General features: G+C 40.2%; 1 protein-coding gene across 2 annotated transcripts in view; it reads right to left on the reverse strand.

Moving 5' to 3' along the window:
- Positions 1 to 13,192: 13,192 nt before the first annotated feature.
- The window catches only part of ZFAT (zinc finger and AT-hook domain containing), a 115,011-nt gene continuing 109,222 nt past the window's right edge, over positions 13,193 to 18,981 (reverse strand). For both annotated transcript variants that reach the window (XM_058031447.1, XM_058031439.1), the window contains one exon: positions 13,193 to 14,416. In XM_058031447.1, coding sequence (XP_057887430.1) covers positions 14,177 to 14,416 — 240 coding nt within the window. In that variant the 3' untranslated portion in view covers positions 13,193 to 14,176. The remainder of the gene's footprint in view (positions 14,417 to 18,981) is intronic.

An 18,981-nucleotide genomic window follows, 5' to 3' on the forward strand; every position in this document is an offset into this window, starting at 1 on the left:
CTCCACAGCAGGGCTGAAACTACTAGAAACTAGAAAGGAAGAAAGAATGAGGCAGAATAGCAAACAGCAGCAGACTTTCAATGTCCTTTGCTCATGATGTTTTTTCACATTTACGTCTTTCACGGCTGTTCCGTGCATTGCTCAAAGCTCAATTTGTCTTGCACACAGATCTTACTGAAAGGTAATAAGCAAGTCCTAGCTAGAGAGTCAATTAACATGTAATCTTTGACATTTTGTATCAGCAGCAGCTGCCAAATGAGTTTTTTTCTTTATGCAGAATGAAATCTATTGCTTGAGTGCTTGAAATTCTGATTTATGTTACATTTTTTCCATGTTCACTTAGAATGCTCTCTTCCAGTCCCATGGTGAGGAAGTGCACTGAGTTTTGCCTCCAAAATTATCAACAAAACTCTTCTTGAGCTCAGGGAGTAACAAATTAATCCAGCAATTACTGTGTTGGGAGATGGAAATTTTCTTTCTCTTCACTTTGTCCTTTTGGGGCCAAATTTTCATTTTCACACCTGTAAGGCTCTGACAAGTGAAGAGGTGGCGTGTTTGCATGGCCACAGCAGCTGCTGACACTCCTTCCATTAAACTGCTCCCTCTCCTACTGCACAAACAGCTCAGCTGCTCCTGTAAAAAGTCCTGAACTCACCCCACGACAGAAACTTGATCTGAGATTACCTGATATTGTCAGAGTGCAAATCTGGAGAAGTTCAGCTGCTGTTGCTTCACAAGACAAAAAACCACCAGGGCAGTGTGAAAGGTTGGGCAGCAGAGGCCTTTCCTCACTTCCCCTCCCAAGTCACCAAGACACCGGGCCCTTTATTTGCAGGGCATTAACACCTGGAGCAGCTCTGGCAGAAAACATGACAGGTGAGGTGCTTTATTGGACCATGCAGGTACCTCAGAATTCATCTTGCATTCTGCTTGGACAGGGACTGCAGTTTCTCAGATAACTGTGAAAGATTCCAGCTGAGGTTTCAATTGGTACAGCTACAGAAATATTTAATAATGGTAATTATATTACTATCACTGCTCTGTAATTTCATAATGTGTAATAAAGTGGTGCCTGTTAGTTTAAAATATGCACGTAACTAAATGTAGCAGCTGCAGTAAGCTCCATCTTGCTCACCTGTCTGTATCACTGTTGAATCCCTGCCAGTCACAACATGTCTGAGATTCCACATCAGTTCAAAAAAGCTGTAATTATCTGTCTTTGAAAAACTAACAAGTAAGCAGGATTATATAAAAGGATTAAGCACACACATAAAAATAACACACTAGAAACTGTAGGTGGACTAATCTCTGAATCACCTGAGAAGGCTGAAATTTCCCTCTTTTATAGAGCTGCATGTTTTCTACATCTTGTTTAGCTCTGTAGAATGATGGAAATAAACTGCCACCTGTGCCCAGCAGAAAGGCTGCAAGAATGTTGTCACCAGAGCTCCAGTTCTGGGCCACTTGCCTGGAACAGCCCACAGCCCTGCGAGAGGCCCTGCCCATCTGAAGGTCATGCAAACGTGGGTAAGTTTCACATCAAGGGAGGGATACCTTCACTGTTTTCCCTTAACACTTGTGAAAACCAGAACAAATAATGGCAATTCTCAGAAAGAGTGATTATCATCATTGTGTTAGCGATGGTCACGGGAGAAAGGCTCCAGCTCAATGAGCTCTGACGTGGAAACAAATATTGCAAAAAAATTTAAAATAGGAATAAATGGGAGAATGTGAAACTCAAATCCACAAGGAAGTGATTCACTGCAGTGCTGTGTGGACTGTGCAATCCTAAAGCAGAGTGGAGTTGAAGCCTGTAAAGAGAGATTTCAAGCCTGTAAGGAGAGATTTCTGCTACATGAATACGTCTGGTGCAGCCCCGGCAGAAGGGGCTGTGCCCACTGAACCTGCTGCCCTCCCGTCAGCAGAACGGCTCCACCTCAGGTTCACTTCACAAGATGGTCAATTAAATCAAGCTGATGAGGCAGACAAATCCAGCCAAAGGACAAATTAAGCTGCACAGAATGTCTCGTTGCCAAGGCAGAGATGTAACACAGGGAACAGATGCAGAGGCTGCTGGACTCCCCACCAGGAATTGATGGCAATATGTCTCCATGCTGAAAGGAAAGCCATGCCATGGGATGCATGATCCAAACTCTGAGGCTGATAGTCTTAGGCTGCAAATGCAAGATGTGGCTGGGGATGTGTATTCTACTGCTATCTGTTAAAGGTGGGGCAGTTTTCTTTATCTCTTCCACAGTCATTCCTCCCTCCAGGAGATATTTTCTGTTAATAGCCAGCGAGTGTCACTGCAGGACTGATCAAATTACATCATCCCATTGGGAAAGGCTCTGCCCAGGGGGAGGAGCCAAGCATTCCTACCTGGATATAATCTGAGGTTTGGAACACCACAGGCAGCCTTTCCCACTGGATTCCCAAAGGAGCAGTTTTCTTCTCCACTGAATTCCCCGAGGAAGACCAGGCCCCTCTCTAGTATCCCTGGACCTTCAGAGGAAAATTCCACCATTCTCCAGGTTCCCTGCTCCAACAGAACCACAGCTGGCACTGCAGGAGGGCTGCAGCCACCATTTAATGGGTCTGCTGCCACCACCCTGACCCACAGGGTGTCAGCTCCTGTTCTGACTCTTTATTCTGTCAGTGTTGTTTTGTATTACAGCATTTTTCTTTTTCCTAATAAAGAACTGTTATTCCTACTCCCATATCTTTGCCTGAGAGCCCCTTAATTTCAAAATTATAATATTTGGGAGGGAAGGGTTTTACATTTTCCATTTTAAGAGAGGTTCCTGCCTTCCTTAGCAAAAACCTGTCTTTTCAAACTAAGACACTGATAAAAGCAAAAATTAGAGAGAGAGAGATTATTCAAAGAATAGTCCAGTAGGTAACAGTTTACTGTCTTTTATGAAGAATGGATCAATACAAGAATGTTCCCAATGAGAGAAGAAATTAATTCCAGTCAGTGTTGCTGGTGTATGAGCAGAAAGGTCACCGAGGGTCCGGAGCAGGAGCTGAACAGATTGAAGTTTGTATTACACAGTGTTAGATGGAAATGCAGAATAATTAGTTTTGCAAGCTTGCAAAGGATTAAACTGATTTAAATGGGATGAATCTAGCTGCAGCCCACTCCATCAGCTGTGTGACAGTAATTAATATGCAGATTAGAAAAAAAAGCCCAAAACCCAGACATTTACTCTGCGCTAAGGCAACATCCTTCTTTCAAAACTTCAGTGACATCTCAGGCTTTACCACAACAGTGGCCAGATGTCTTCCAATGCACAAAGATATTAATGTACAGATGAATTATTTTCCAGGTTTTTTTTTTTAATGCCAAACAACTTAATTTGGGACTATAAACTGAAGTTCTAGTTTCACGCTACAAATTTTAAAAGTATTTAGGAAAACAATATTGAATTTACTTACAGCCATACATAATAAGGTTCATAGAAGTGATCCTAAAGATCATCCAGTTCCAATGCTACTGCCATGGACAGGGACACCTTCCAGTATCCCAGGTTGCTCAGAGCCCCCAGCCTGGCCTTGAACACATCCAGGGATGGGGCAGCCACAGCTTCACTGGGAAGTCTGTGCCTCACCACCCTCACAGGGAAAATTTTTTTCCTAGCATCCAATAAAAACCCCTCACCTTTCAGCTCAAGGTTATTTTCCCTTGTCTTATCACCCCATAATTTTTAAAAAGTTCTTTTCCAGCTTTCTTGTATCACCTTTGGGAACCTGAACTTGCTATAAGGTCTCCACAGAGCCTCCTCTTTTTCAGGCTGAACAATCTCAATTCTCTGAGCCTGTCTTCATAGAAAAGGTGCTCCAGCCCATTGATATCTCTGTGGACTTGGTCCCACAAGTCCATGACTGACAAAGGATGGCAGGAATAACTCAGTTGGATTGTGACTCCATTTGCAATCAGCAGACAATTCTGTCATAGACAGCCTCACAAGTTTTGTGTAGTCAGATGTAAGGGAGAGCTGCAGCAAAGGAGAAATGCTCCATTAGTGGCTGTGTGTTTCTGCTAGGATCAGCTACATATTACTGTCATTGTCATATTTCCTGAAAAATCTCTTTGCCTAGGATTTTCTCCTGGGAAGCTGTGAAGCCTCAGAGAAAAATGAAAACAATAATTATCTAATTTGCTTCTCCTGTGTTTTGCTGCTTTGGAATGTGGTTTGGACATTTTTTACCAACAGGTGCTTGGTTCCTTGGTTTCATGTGAATTGTTTTGACTTAATGACCAATCAGGGTCAGGCTGTGTCAGGACTCTGGGAGGAGTCACAAGTTTTCATTATCATCCTTTAGCCTTCTGTTTGTGTCCTTTCTGTGTTTTTTTAGTATAGTTTAGTGTAGTGTTCCCTAATATAGATCAAAAAATAATAAATTAGCCTTCTGAGAACATGGAATCAGATTCATAATTTCCTCCCTATCATGGGGGTCTCAGAAAATGTCACATATTACAGGTGAAAGTTTTAAACTTTTAAAAGTTTTACAGCTCCAGTATGTGCCTCTTTCTCTGGACTGACTTCTTCAATGCTTCCCTCCTGCCTGTGACACCACAACCAAGAGCTCTTGGCTCAGGCACACCACAACAAGCTGGGACCTTTGTGGGTCATTACCTGCCCCAAGAGCTGCTGCAATGCTCTGGTTTGTGCCCCAAGAGCTGCTGCAATGCTTTGGTTTGTGCAAATCAAACTTGACCTTTGGATGCTGTGGATTGGTGGTGCAGCTCTTCAGCAAGTCCTGAGCAATTATTGTGCATCTGTTTCACAGCTTCATCTCCTGTTCCAGATATTGCTGGAGTTCCCCAGGAACTCTTGTCATGAGTGCTCCTCACCCAGCTCCCATCTCCATCCACATCCAGCTGGATGCTCATTTAGTGGCAATGAGCTCCCAGCCGTTGCCTGAGGAGAATTAGTTCTGTTGTTTGTCTGCTGATGCTTTATAATCTCTACATATGCACAGCTAATTTTGTTTTTAACCATGCTTGCTGTTTCTCTCAATCTCAAAGCCCCCTGAGAAGTGATATAATCCCATTGGTTCCCATTTCCATGACACATGCTCCCAAGCACATTCAATTACTGCGTGCATAATTGCCAGCTCACACAGGCTCAATCATTAGTGTCTAAATCAGGTATTTAACTAACCTTTCTAAACCACTGGGAGGGTGATTTAAACCAAATTCATATACCCTTGTGGTGTCAGGCTCAGTGAAATGGTTTGGGTTTGCAGTAAATCACACAGTATCCCAGCCTTAGTGCCTTCTGTTTTATAGGCAGGATCTAGAAAAAGCAAAATCCTCTAATACACAGAATCCTGTTACATTTCTGGGAATGGGGATAAGGCAAACTGCCTTGAACAGCAGCAGAAAAATGGAGCAACCAAAGCATTCAGCATAACAAAGGAGCACCCAGGGATCTGAAAGCAGAGTGAGAGAGGCAAGGCATTCTTCTGAATATAGAGCACCAGGGAAAAAGCATGAATGTCCAATTCAGATAGATCTGGGCTCAACTGGGAAATATGCAATTAAACAGCAATCTGGCTTCATGTTGAGCTGTGACATGGGACATCCTGACATCCAGCCTAGGAACTTTATTGATGCCTCACAGTACTCAGTGTCCTCAAGTCTTTGTGAACCAACATAGGCATAAAGTACAGACTCTAACAGCTGGTGAACAAGGGTAGGGGAAGAGAGAAGAAAGTCAAAACCACAGTTTATAGCCTAAGGAAAAACACTGTCTCTGCTTTTAGGTGTGGCCAGGAGGAAAGAAGTTGCAGTGGATTCCCTATAGAAAATTATAAATATAGAATTTTGCTGATAAACATATTAATATTGTTAATTCAAGACAGACTTCTAGTTTGCAACACTACCAAATCAGAATTTTCAAGAATATCCCTTGTGCATGGTTTTGAAAGCTGTGTTTATGCTTATCCTGGTGTCACACTGGTCCTGCCAAAGCATCTACAGTCTCCCATTGGGGGCTGGACAGTATTTATATGACAAGACACCTAAAATCAGTGTATCTACAGTTCAAAGCTGGTCTCATGCAGAACCCTATGCTGAAAATACCAACCAAAACCATAACTGCTTGAAAAACAGCATAATGAAATCATGCTGCCATCACTCAGCCAATGTCTGTCCTTTTGGGCTTCCACTCATCTGCCAAGGAAATATCAGTTTCTAGAATTTCTGAAACTTTTTTTTTCAAGGGGAAAGACAACACAAAGCTACCCAGCTTCTCTTGGCTGTGCCACAGATTTACAGCTACCTCCTACTCTAATTCTCCATTTACACACATGAAAAACCTCTGTATTTTAGGAACTTATATCAATCCCACCTGCTTGGAGATGAAAGAGATTAAGACCTTCAGGGCAAGGATTTTGTTGAGAGTTTACAGTACCTACTACTACCACTGACTAAATTTTGAATTCTATTACATATGAATAGTAAAATAAAAAGGCTGGAATGTGACATAGCAAAATATTTATTTTTTATAAATATTTGTCATAATTTCTCTTACATTTGGCTTTCTTCTGTAACAGTTTTTAAATCAACCAAACCATACCAAATGAACCAACCAACTAAGGAACCAAGACAAAAACAAACCCAAACAACAAAAAACAAACCAAACCAATGAAAAACCCCACAAAACCTCAAACCCTTTATAAGTTATACTCATAGTCCATCCTCCATCCTCCTTAGTGTAAAATACCATCCATGGATTGGATTCCATGCTGAGTGCCTGTTTTGAGTAAGACTAAAGAAATATTAGGTTCACTCAAAAGTAACAGCAACTTTACACAAAAGTCTAAGGTTTACTTGCTTCCCTTGTTTTCCTCACTTCAGATGAGGCTATGGAGAGGCTTTGTAGTTAAGAGCATCACATGGAAAGCTGGAAGTTCTGGTGCAGCTTCAGGTAAAATAAAATAAAAATATCATTAGAGTAATCCCCAAAAAATGGAATATAATCATTGTGGCATTCCCTTTATTTTCTGTTCAGTTACACAGAAATTTAAATTTTCTGTAAGCTTATTGGTTTGGTTATTTTTTTAATTCTGACCCAGGAAAATTAAAGCATGATAGTGGCTGAAGTACACCATCTACAGCTTTGTCAATGTTTTCAGTTTACCCACACCTTAAGAGGCAGAGAGAGAACTACAGTGGGCCACATTTTTAATGCAGACATGTTATGTTAGCAAAGACCTTTTACTAGAAAAAAAATAATCTACTCAGGCAAGTGGGAAAATAATTTACTCTAAATAAATATATTCAAGTAATACAAAATAAAAACATAGTATAGTGCCTGCATTAGTCATACCAGTGTAAGGAGTTTTATCCTGTCACTGTTGTGCTTTTTTCCAAAGCCATAAATTCCATATTGGTTGATATCAGTGAAGTCCCCAAAATGCTCATGACCAGCTGGCTCCTTGAGCTTGCCCAGGAGCTCTGTGAGCAGAAGGCTTGGGTGAAACTCCCCAGTGTGCTTCAAGGGAAGTGTAAGGGGTTAAGTAAATGCCCCAGTTCCCTTGGGGTATCTTAGGAAGCTCCTACATGATCTTTTGTTCTGGTTTGAGCCTGGCTGGACACCAGGTGCCCCCCAAAGCTGTTCTGTCACTTCCCTTCCTAGCTGGACAGGGGAGAGAAAATATTACAAAAGGGTCACTGAGCTGAAATAAAGGCAGGGAGAGATCATTCACCACTTACTGTCGCAGGTAAAACAGATCAAACTTGGGGAAATTAATTGGATTTATTACGAAGGGTAATGAGAAGTAAAACAAAACACCTTTGCCCTCATGTCTCCCTCCTTGCTGGGCTCTACCTCCTCCCCCTCAGGATGCAGGGGGATGGGAATGGGGCTGAGGTCAGTTCATCACACGCTGTTTTTGTCTCTGCTGCTGCTTCCCTCTCCAGCTCAGCTCCAGCACAGGGTCTCTCCCATGGGAAAGTCTCCATGGACTTCTCCAGCCCTGGTCCCACCCATGGGCTGCAGCTCTGCCCAGACTGCTCCAGCCTGGGCTCCTCTCTCCACAGGGACACAGCTCCTGCCAGGACCCCCTAGGCAAGGGCTTCCCATGGGATCACAGCGTGCTTTGGGCAGCTCCCTGCTCTGGTGTGGGCTGCAGGTGGATCTCTGCATCCCCATGGACCTCCCTGGGCTGCAGGGACACAGCTGCCTCACCATGGGCTGCACCAGGGGAATCAGCTCTGGCACCTGCAGCATCTCCTCCCCCTCCTTCCCACTCACCTTGGCGGCTGCAGAGAGGTTTCTCTTACATATTCTCACTCTGCCTGCAATTCCTTCTGCACAATAGTTTCCCCTTTATTAAATATGTTATCCCAGAAAACAATTGTTTCCCCCTCATTAAATATGTTATCCCAGAGGAGTTACAGCCATCACTGCTCTGTGGCTCTGTCCTGGAGCTGGCTGGCTCTGGCTCTGTCAGATATGGGGAGAAGTTTGTGGCAGCTCCTCACAGATGCCAAATTGTCACCCCCCTGCTACCAAAACCTGGCCAAGCACCCCCAGCACACCCATTCTGCTGGTAAAACTTTGAGCCAATGCTGACAGATGGAGAGAGCAGCTCCTGGGGATGACACAGTCCTGGTGAACACTTCTAGATTCAAAAATAGACAACATTTCTCTAGCACTTCAGTAAATGATTTTTGTAGCATCACGTGTTCTGATGTCACAAAAAAGCACAACTATGCCATAAGAAGTTCTTGTGCTGTGGCACCACCCAGGAGTTCAAGTCAACACCCAGTCCAGGGAAATGACTTGAACAGAAATGGAAAACATCTCTGGGTGAGCAGGACTACACTCCAAATAGAAGGCTTCATGTGCAATTCATTTAGGGTTTGGAAATGCAACCTGAATAGCTAAACCCAAACTCTAAATAGAATGTCACCGTCTAGACAAACTCTGTGGCAAGTGAAGGGTGGCTGTTTCTGCTGGAGAAACTGATTGGCCTTTGACTAAGAGGTAAGAGTATGCACAAAGCGTAGAGATTTTCTGATTTGGACCTTTTAAAATCATATATTGGATTTGAACTCATTCAGTCACCATTAGATGAAAGGAATATTTGACTAATACCATCTGAACATGTATTTGAACAAGTTATCCATCCCTAAAATATTCTGTACTCTACTTTTAATACCCTGGGCCAACTCAGCTCCCAGAAAGTATTTTCACTCCAAATGGCAGTAGCAAAATAAATGCTATAAAGGCTAATCAAAAAGGGGAACCATTTCCAGAGCAAAGTGTAAAAACATTGACTGGCTCTGTAATCCACCGTGATATTTTGTCCCTTATTTCACTGCTTGCCCATAAAGAATATTACCAATGCAGAGCTCCTGTGGTCTCATTCTCATATATCTTTATGTGTTCCTGTAAAATACACTTGCAGAGTGTTTCATTTGGGTACACAACACAAAATGATCCCTTATTTCCCAGAAGATAACATGCCTTGAACTGAAGAAAAACTCAAATCAAGGCTTGCTCTATAAATTCCCATTGTTTGTTTTCATTCCAAGACAGTGAAGACTTTTTGATCCCTTTAAATTTACCTAGGCTGATAGTTATTTCCACTTTTCAGGAAAATTTGCAACATTTCAAAAACCAGGAAGAGCTCTGTGCAACATATTGACTGTGATTTCTCTCTTTATCCCACTTTAGCAAACTAGCCCGTAAAAAATACTTTTATAGGGAATATAAAGGTCATTTATAGTGTTGTCAGAGACATTTATTTTGTTTTTCTGCTTTACTGGCAGCCACTACTCACTTCAAGCCTTGCACTGAACATTTATGAAGAATATGTGACCTAGGAATAAGGAAATGTAAGTGGTGATTTTGCTCTCATTTAAGATCCCATCAAAGACCATCCCATCAATTCCTTCAGAGTGAGCTCTGACAAGCATCCTTGTTAGGTGTGGTTCTGAATATAAAAAAGGTCTTTTGTCACTTTTTTTCTCTTTTGCTGTCATTAAATGCCCAGAAACCTGAGGTGGCAGAGAAACCTTTGAGGTCAGCTGCCCTGTTCTTCCCACCAGGCTCATTCCCAATGTCTGGCTGTATTTCACTCACTGCAAAAACAGAGCTACTCAAGATGACCTTTAGGTATTACCTTCCAGGCTAACAGATCGTCCCAACAGGGTGTTAATTGTGTTATTTGACCTAGTATTTCTTTTCCTTGATGATTTTATTCCTTGGTTTTGTTTGACACTGAGCTCTGCTCCTTCCCCTCTGGTGAAATCCTTGAACATTGCTGATCAGGGCACACACAGGCACTTCACAGAATCTCAGAATGGGCCAGGTTGGAAAACACCCATTGGGTCACCTGGTCCAACCTCTCTGCTCCAGAAGGATCATCCCAGAGCACATGGCATGGAATAGGACCAGAGCTGGTATCAGTCACAGCATTTTTGTTCATCAGTGTTTATCAAGAGAGAAACATGCTGGTTTCCTTTCTCTTTTCAACCATTTTGAGGGTTGATGAGGTGGGGAACACAATGGACTCGAACAGAATATTCTGTCAGGCAGATATCAAAGATCTGTAATTTGCACTATCCTTTGAAATGTGTGGCACTGTTTGTAATCACTTAAAGCACAATAAAGGCAAGTTGAGAACAGAAACTCATGAAAGATCACCTTAATCGCTTACCTGGTAGAACTATAGCAGGAATGGAAATGATACTGCATATTTATGTCCTAATAGCAAGTCTGATCCTCAGGCTGAGCCAAAATACATCTCTGTGACTGAGTGAACATGATAAGTCTTCCCAGATTAAAGTTGCCCTCATTTCAAGGGAGAAAAAAGACAAATGGAGTAGAGCTGCTATTGATGGAAATAATGTCTGCTCTGATGGGAAAGCTGGAAATGGAAATTGAGAAGCTGTCAAGCCACGTGCAGCACCACTCAGTAACCTCACTGTCATTGTATCACAAAAGGGAACAGAACATCTGCAGTTCACTGCAGGATTACCATTACCCAAACAAGCCAAACTTTTGTTAATGATGCCATCTGCAAATGAGCTCATGTCACTGCCTGTTCAAACGTTCAGATACAGCTCAAACGTACCTACAAATAGCAAAAATTGTAATCTAGTGTAAAGAAATCCAACCATCAACACAAACCCAAATATAACCATCCCTAAACTATGACTTTGTGCACATCATCTGTTTCACAAAGCTCTGCTCTGTGAGTGCTGAGAGCAGTCATCCTTATTAACAGATCAAAAGAATTACAAAATAAAAATGAACCTTATTTTTTTTTCAATACTGGCAGCAGAGTCCTCAATTGAATCTCACTGCTCTTACATTAATACAACTCTAAGTGTAGTCAAGACGACAGGCTTGCAGTCTTTTAGGGCATAAGATGGGCTGATAATTCTACCTCCATAAAAGATTGGGTGGGACTTGGGAAAGAAGTTCTCCCTGAGGGATCAGTCTCAAACATTCAGTATATCTTTGTCCCAAGAGTTGGATTTTCACAAGGAACAGAAAGGTAAAACTTCCTCACTGGGTCAATTTCCTCATTTCCATTGACACTACACTGAACCTTCTGTGATCAGACTCCTCCACAGGTGAAGAATTCAAGCCAAATACTGAGTCCTGAATTCCCCCACACACCAGATTTTCTGCCCACTTGGATCTTAAATCATTTGAACAATTGAATATCTTGCAGTACGATTTCTGCAACATTCTTCCTTTCTCTACTAGTTGTGCTAACAGGACTACTCATTCTTGAGATGCGAGAGGTTTTTTCCTGTGTTTTGGGTTTGGCTTGGTTTTTGTAAAATTTGTAGAGCACATGTCCATGTTGTGAGCAAATTATTAAAATATGAAATAATTTTCCTTTATTAATATGGTGTAGTGCATATTCTATACAGCAGAGCTAAGATGCTGTGTGGACAAAGAAATTTATAACTTTAGAAGAATTAAAAATATTAAAATGTTTTGAAAATCTGAATTGCATCAATGTCACTTCTGTAATCTTGTTGGAAAACATACCATTAAAAGCAACAACAATTTGTGCTGTTTAGGTCATGGGAGACAGAGCTGGGGAAAAAAGACCTGAATTGAAAAGTATTTTAATAATAATAAAAAAAAAAGAAGCAGAAAATTCAAGTGTTTATGATTTAGTATAGGAAAATTTGATATAACTCACCAATTATATATCAAGCCTTAAGTTACACAGGTATGTATGGCTGTGATATACTACAATTAAAACAAACAAAACTCCAAAACTTTGTCCAAATACAGCCACACCTCTTCCAGACAGCATTACTCAGTCTATCTGAAATAATGTACTTCAGAATTCTTGAGTGATGCACAGAAAAATGTTTTTGTGTCCCCTTTTCAGGAAGGTTTTACACTAAGTTCACCACTGTTAGCACATGTGATCAAGAGGCTCTTCCAAATGGTTTTAACAGCAAATAGGCTGTTCCAATAAATTGTAACTTTTTGAGACTGCTTTCTTCTTTTCTAGGTAACAGAAAGCATTGTTCTTATAAATCAACACTGAATTTCAACCAGTAATTACAAAACCACAGTTTCTTATGCAGATTAATCATACTGATACATTTGATGCATCAGTTTCTATCACATTAGCAATGTTACCAAACATTTCATGGCTCATTCTTGCCAAGTTTACTGAACACACACAGAATCAACCCTGACACTTGTGACCAGCTCTGGTCAGTGACACAAAATGGCAACAAGGTCTCCACCCCGCAAACCCAGCATCGCTGGGGCTCCTGGTGCACCCTCAGGATGAAACCAGAGCAAACAAAGCTGCCACCCAAGTCAAGCAACTCTCAGTTCTTCTCCATTAACAAATTTAAGCTCCCCATTGCCACAGCTAAGGGAGAAACTGTCACCACAGGTTTGCACTCTGATATTGCCCAGCACCAAGAGAACCCAGCAGACTCAGAAGATGCTGACAACCAACTCACCACATTGCATCCACTTAGTCAAAAGCTTTTCTCCACTTTTTTACCCAGGATACCCAGAAATAAGTTAAATCACATTGAAAGGTCTGCCTTTATTTCGTGGTGGCACTTTCTTGATAAGAGACTACTAACTGGAGGAATAACTTGTCAGAGTCAATGCACACCAGCACTTTTTAATTAGCTACAAAAGGGAAAACAACACTTAAGAAATTGAAGCATTAGAAGAAAACATTAGACAATTTTTTATTTATTAATAATTTTTATAGCTCAAATTTAAAAATATTAAACCAGAAACAATTCAAGATTCATGAAGAAAAATCTGGAACTATGTACATGCATAATTAAGAATATCTTGATTCTCATCAATATTTACTTAAGCTTTTTGTACAAATTTTTTCACACTGTCATATTTACAAGCATGTCTGTTTAAAACATATGAACATACATCTCTTATAGCATTTACAAATATTTTGAATATATTTTTTTTCCTAAAAACAAAAGAGTATTTCCTTGATTTGACAGTTTTGGTTTCACCTTATGATACTAGACAGGTATTTATTCAGTGGGATGGAAACAGTTATCATTATTCAAATAGTTAAATAACAGTCATCCTACTGATACCCAGAATTATCATTTATGGCTTTAAATACCTCCCAAACTCAAAGGACCATCTCACAGGTATAAACTACAGTCCATCTGTGGTGTGTTTCTCATTAAATTTTGAGGCTTTGTTTGGGTTAGATCCACAACTCAGCAGATGCTTTCTAAGCATGAACTCAGAGCTAAGAGGCCCTTTTAAATTATAGAAAAAACAACTTTGCTTCCAGCCAAGTCAAGAACTTATGAAGCATGTATGAAATGGGATGTATGGGCTTTTCCAGACACTCTAGCTACCTTTACAGATGGTTTTTACCATAGGATACCACAGTTTTGAACAGATAATATTTGTGTGAATTTACAAGAATCAAGTGAGAGATCTTCGAAGAAGGGGAAGAATACTTTTTCCTTAAAAGTATTTTCTAGGAAAAAAAAAAAGTTTGAGAAGGTCTTGCACATAATACATCAAAGTTACTGATACAATTCAACCAGTTAGATCACTTTACAAATCAACTGAAAATCCATCAGCTTGCTCACTTTTGGCTGGGACAAAAAACCCCCAAACCTCTGGCTTTGGCAAATCAAGAAATCATCTCCTTTGAGCATTGCTCTCTAAAGCTCCTGCACTGATTCTTCCACAGCTTGCTCCTCCACAGGCTGCACAGCTTCCTGAACATAGACAATGAACTCTGAAGCCTCCCCACCCTGGGTGTAGACAGTGACTGTCTCGATGCCCTCCACCTCATCCGAGGACACCACCAGGTGATGCTGCTCCGCCAGCTCCACCGCCGCCTGCTGCAGCGTCTCCTGGATCATCAGCGCGTGCTTGGCTGCCTGCTCCTCTTCCTTCACCTGAGGGAGGACACAGGGGAGAGCTTACAGAGATTTCACCTTGCCAAGATGTACCTGCTGTGGTGACGATTAATGGAAATACAGCACACAAATTAGCAATCACACAGTTTTGAAAGAAAATGTCAGTTTTGCAGAAAATGCGAGCGCTTTTGATTAATGAGTGTGAAGCTAGGCAGAATAGTGAAAGCACCAACACAGCGTCTCAGTTCTGGGCACAGAGAGCTGCAAAGTTTCAGGAACACTGCTCTTTAGAGACAACTTTAATCTCTCAGCAGTCACTTATTCAAAACTGCTTTTATTTAAATAAATCTGAACTCAATTTCTCTAGTAGCACTGAGTTGAGAACCCATTCAAAACACCTACTGCACCCACCTTTCTCTCTCTCCCGAGTCAATGGCTGCTCTCAGAAGTGCAAATTACACTGCAAACCTTAAGGGATTTTATTAGAAAAATGTGAAATATAAATATCACTGAAATAGGTTCCTAAGGCCTTCTGTTTGTGAGGCAGCAATGTTTACATTATTGAAAGGAGAGTGACAGAAACAAGTGAAAAGAAAGGATTTTTTACTGAACATTTTGCTTCTTGTCAAAATTTTAAAAAGCAACACAATCTGGTGTTGAATTCCAAATTCATACAAGTGCCTGTCAATTACTGAAATACAGTACATACTAGAATGCAAAACCAAATCTTAATCTTCTAGCAGACCCATATAAAATTCCTATGCAAAGTACTCCAGACAAGTATAAATAAACCAGGAAAATGTAAAGTGATGTGGAAGAAATTCTATGAAGTGTTAGTGATAAAATAATCTACTTTTAAGGAGAGAATGGAACAGCAATTTTTCACTATGCAGGACATATGCAAAAGCATTTGTTAGGGGAAGGTGTCCCTACCCATGGCAGGAAGGTTGGAATGAGATGATCTTTATGGTCCTTTTCAATCCAAACCATTCTAGGAATCCATGGTTCTGTTTGCTGGAGCACAGTGTGCTCCTGCAGCACTGAACTCTGAAAACTCTGAAGTGATCTTAGAAAGAAGAGGTCAGACATGGTAGATTCTATGAAGTGTGGAATGTAAGTTACAGAAGTTAGAAAGGACCAATTTTTTTTTTTTTTTTTTTTAGTTAGAAGCTGCCTCAAAAGTAAACAGCAGTGGCACAATCAAATTCAAGTAAATACAATTAAGATTATTAATGCTGTTTAAGAAGGGAGTGGGAACAGAAGGGAAGAACTACCGTGGAGGTTCCAAGGATCTGTCTGGTCCCTTAGAGACCAGCAAGAAGAAAAATAGGCTCTATATGTTTGTTTTCCTGATGCTCTTTTCTCATTTATTTTTTCCCTAAGCAACCATTATCTTTGTTATACGGTGACTTTGCTTCTGACTTTTCTATTTCGTGTTTAAAATACCTGTCAGAAGATTTCAGAGATTCACAAGCCCCTTAAGACTTCACAGCACTCTGAACTTTCACTCAATTAATAAGGATATAGAAAGCCTTTTCTTGAACAATAACAAGTATGTCCAGGTACTAAATTATTCAGAGGCCTCCAAGTCAGTATGGCTGTAATATACTAATGAAATATATGTGGATTTTATCTGGTGAAAGATTTAACATCTAAAGGGAATCTGGCCATTGTCACTGACCTTAATGCAACAACACAGTTGTACCCAGCAATGCCCACTCTGCCTTCATTGCACAGGATTCATTTTATAGGGATAAAAAATACAGGAGTGGAATGAAGTCCTTTTCACATTCTTTTATCAATTATATCTGAGTGTTTTATTTGAAATATACTTTAAACAGCTCCTGCTGAAGTTCCAAGCTCAGCACCCCACACAAGTAGATGATGCTGGATGTTTTCTTGACACAGTAAAATGTGCAACCAGCTTCAGAGGAGCAATTTATGTTGTCTCAAAAGGCAGGTATCATAGAATCAAAGAATAATAGACTCAGAATGGTTTGGATTGACAGGGAACATGGAGATGATCAAGTTCCAACCCCTCTGCCATGGGGTCACCTCCCACTCCCTGTCCAGCCTGGCCTCCAACACTCCCAGGGATGGGGCATCCACAGCTTCTCTGGGCAATCTGTTCCCATGGCTCACTACCCTCTGACTAAAGAATTTCTTCCTAACATCTAATCTAAGTCTCTCCTTTTTGAGTTTATAAACCCTCCCCATCCTTTCCTTATCTGTCAAAAATCACTTGCTCTTTTTATAAGGCCCTTTCACCCCTCACTAATGGAAGCTTGAGCCTCTCTTTGAAAAGCAAGGAGCTAAATAATGAAAAAAAACTATAGAACTGTAAACTTTTGTCTCTTGCTGCTCCTAATACACCCTTTTTATTTTTCAATTATTTAAGAAACCCTAAATCCTACTGAAAGCAACTGAGCTTTAGTGAATTCTTATCCCAAACTCCCTTTTCATAACTGTCCTCTCCTCTTTGCTGAGGGTTCTTGCTCCACTGTCAGCTCTGTGGAAGTTAAGGACATACACAAGATCTGCTAATGAATATTGCAACAGGCCATGAAAAGTCTAATCACCATTGAATTCAGATAGGAAGCTGCAGTTAAAAATGTTAGATAATTAGAATCTCACAGCTTGTTATGAATCAGCTCACAATTACAGCCCTTGATGCTAGAGATGCTCAAACAAATACAGAAATAGGGGTGTCTAAAATGTGGCCCTATAATTATACAATACACACTAATCCCTCTGGTTTTAGTGCACTACACATAACCCTCTGACAAAATGCCTCAGGCCAGAAAAATTACACTGCATTTGCTAAGAGCTGCAAGAATGCACAACACAGTGAGAGATGGATCTCACTGTTGTCAGTCTAAATCAAAACCCATAAATAATTTTAAATATAGCTTTGTGAATGTACATAAATAATGAAGAGAGGAAAATAAATAAAGCATAGTTGACACAAAAATGAAACTAAAGCAGAATCTCATTCAATTCAATAGCAGCAATCTAATACTTATTCAGTTTTATATCCTTTTGAAATGAAAATGGCCAATAAAGAAAGTTAATTTAAACTCCCTATCTGACTTTATCGATGTGGGTTTATTACCCTTGTCATGCAGGGTAAAGAAAACTAATGCCTTTTTTTCTGGTGTTTCTAGCTTCCAGTATCTTTTTTTGGACAGCTATCTGTAATCCTTTTAGTTTGACAAATCACCACATTATTTGGGATATTTACATTTCAAATCAGTTCAATGTTTACATGCTTCTGTTTGGTTCCTATTGGATTGTTCCACAGGGAATAATCTCAAAATGTTAATTTACATCCCTCAAACTGATGAAACAGTGGGACAGCTGCCATCTGAATGAACGAAGTCACCACACTCAATTCTCTTTATTGGCTTCTGAAATCTTTTGAAGAGCAGCATCCAAGACCTCTTTTCTGTTTGAGAGTCAGCTGAAAAGCATCTGTCTGCTTATCCTTCATTAAAGAATGCCAGCAAGGAGCTGAAGCCACACACAGCTGGCACATTAAATCTAGTCAGTACCTGCATAAATATTCTTTATTAACTAAATCTGTCTCTCACAAAAGCCAATGGGATTTTCACCATCATGTTTTCATAAGAAACTCAACATCTCTAAATTCCAAATGTTCTTAATTTACATATCCAAAGACCATCCAAATACATGGAAGTATTCATTACAAATGGGTCTCTCTTAGAGGAATCTCTTTCTCTCAAAACAAGAAAGTATTTTTAAATTTGAAATAAATGAATTCAAGCCATTGAGGAAAACATACTTCTTTCCTTTCCTGAAAAGGAATAAGAAAAAATATTTGCAGTAAGATGCTAAAGCATTTTCCTTACTCTAGAGCTCATTTTGTGAAATACTGTTATATCTTCAATTTTACTTGAAGTCAGCAGGAGTTCCAGGTCCACTGTGCTCAAAATAGTTTTGCTGGGCCTGTCCCCAAATCCTCAGTGGAATCTCTCTCTTGATTTCAGATTGAAAGCTGCTTTTCAGTTCACCATGAAGCAGAAAAGTTAATCACAGAGATCTTTCAGATTTCCAAAACCTTACACTAGGCTGCAGATGCTCCTATTTATATCATAAAATATTAGTAAGAAAATATACAAAATATCTGCAGAAAGGATTAAAATGAAAGGAATTTAGATCACAGAGAACACCTGGATATGTGATGTGTCAGCTTACATTGGTGCCCATAAGCTTTGTTCAGCATAATTTGAATAACTTCAACTCTTTCTCAGTTCTGGTTTACATACAGTTATATTGTGTGAAAAAGACACACAGAAAACTCTGTAATTTGATCATTTGAATCTCTATAATGAGCTACAAAACAAAGACAATCTGGTGCATAATGGTTTTGGAATAATAAGAGGCTTGAGTATGAAAGAGTTGCTTTGCATAAAATAAAAACAGCAAGGGGACAAACAAATCTTTATACTGTTGATGCAGATTTTTAAAATGTTATAGCAATTGGCTGGTTGAATATATCCCAACAGAGGGACTGTGGCTGGACATGGCTGGGTCACCCCACCTCCTTTTGAGGCAGAATGGCAACACTGCCATTGTTTTAGGAG

Source organism: Melospiza georgiana, chromosome 1, assembly GCF_028018845.1.
Source record: "Melospiza georgiana isolate bMelGeo1 chromosome 1, bMelGeo1.pri, whole genome shotgun sequence".
Taxonomy (NCBI): Eukaryota; Metazoa; Chordata; class Aves; order Passeriformes; family Passerellidae; genus Melospiza; species Melospiza georgiana.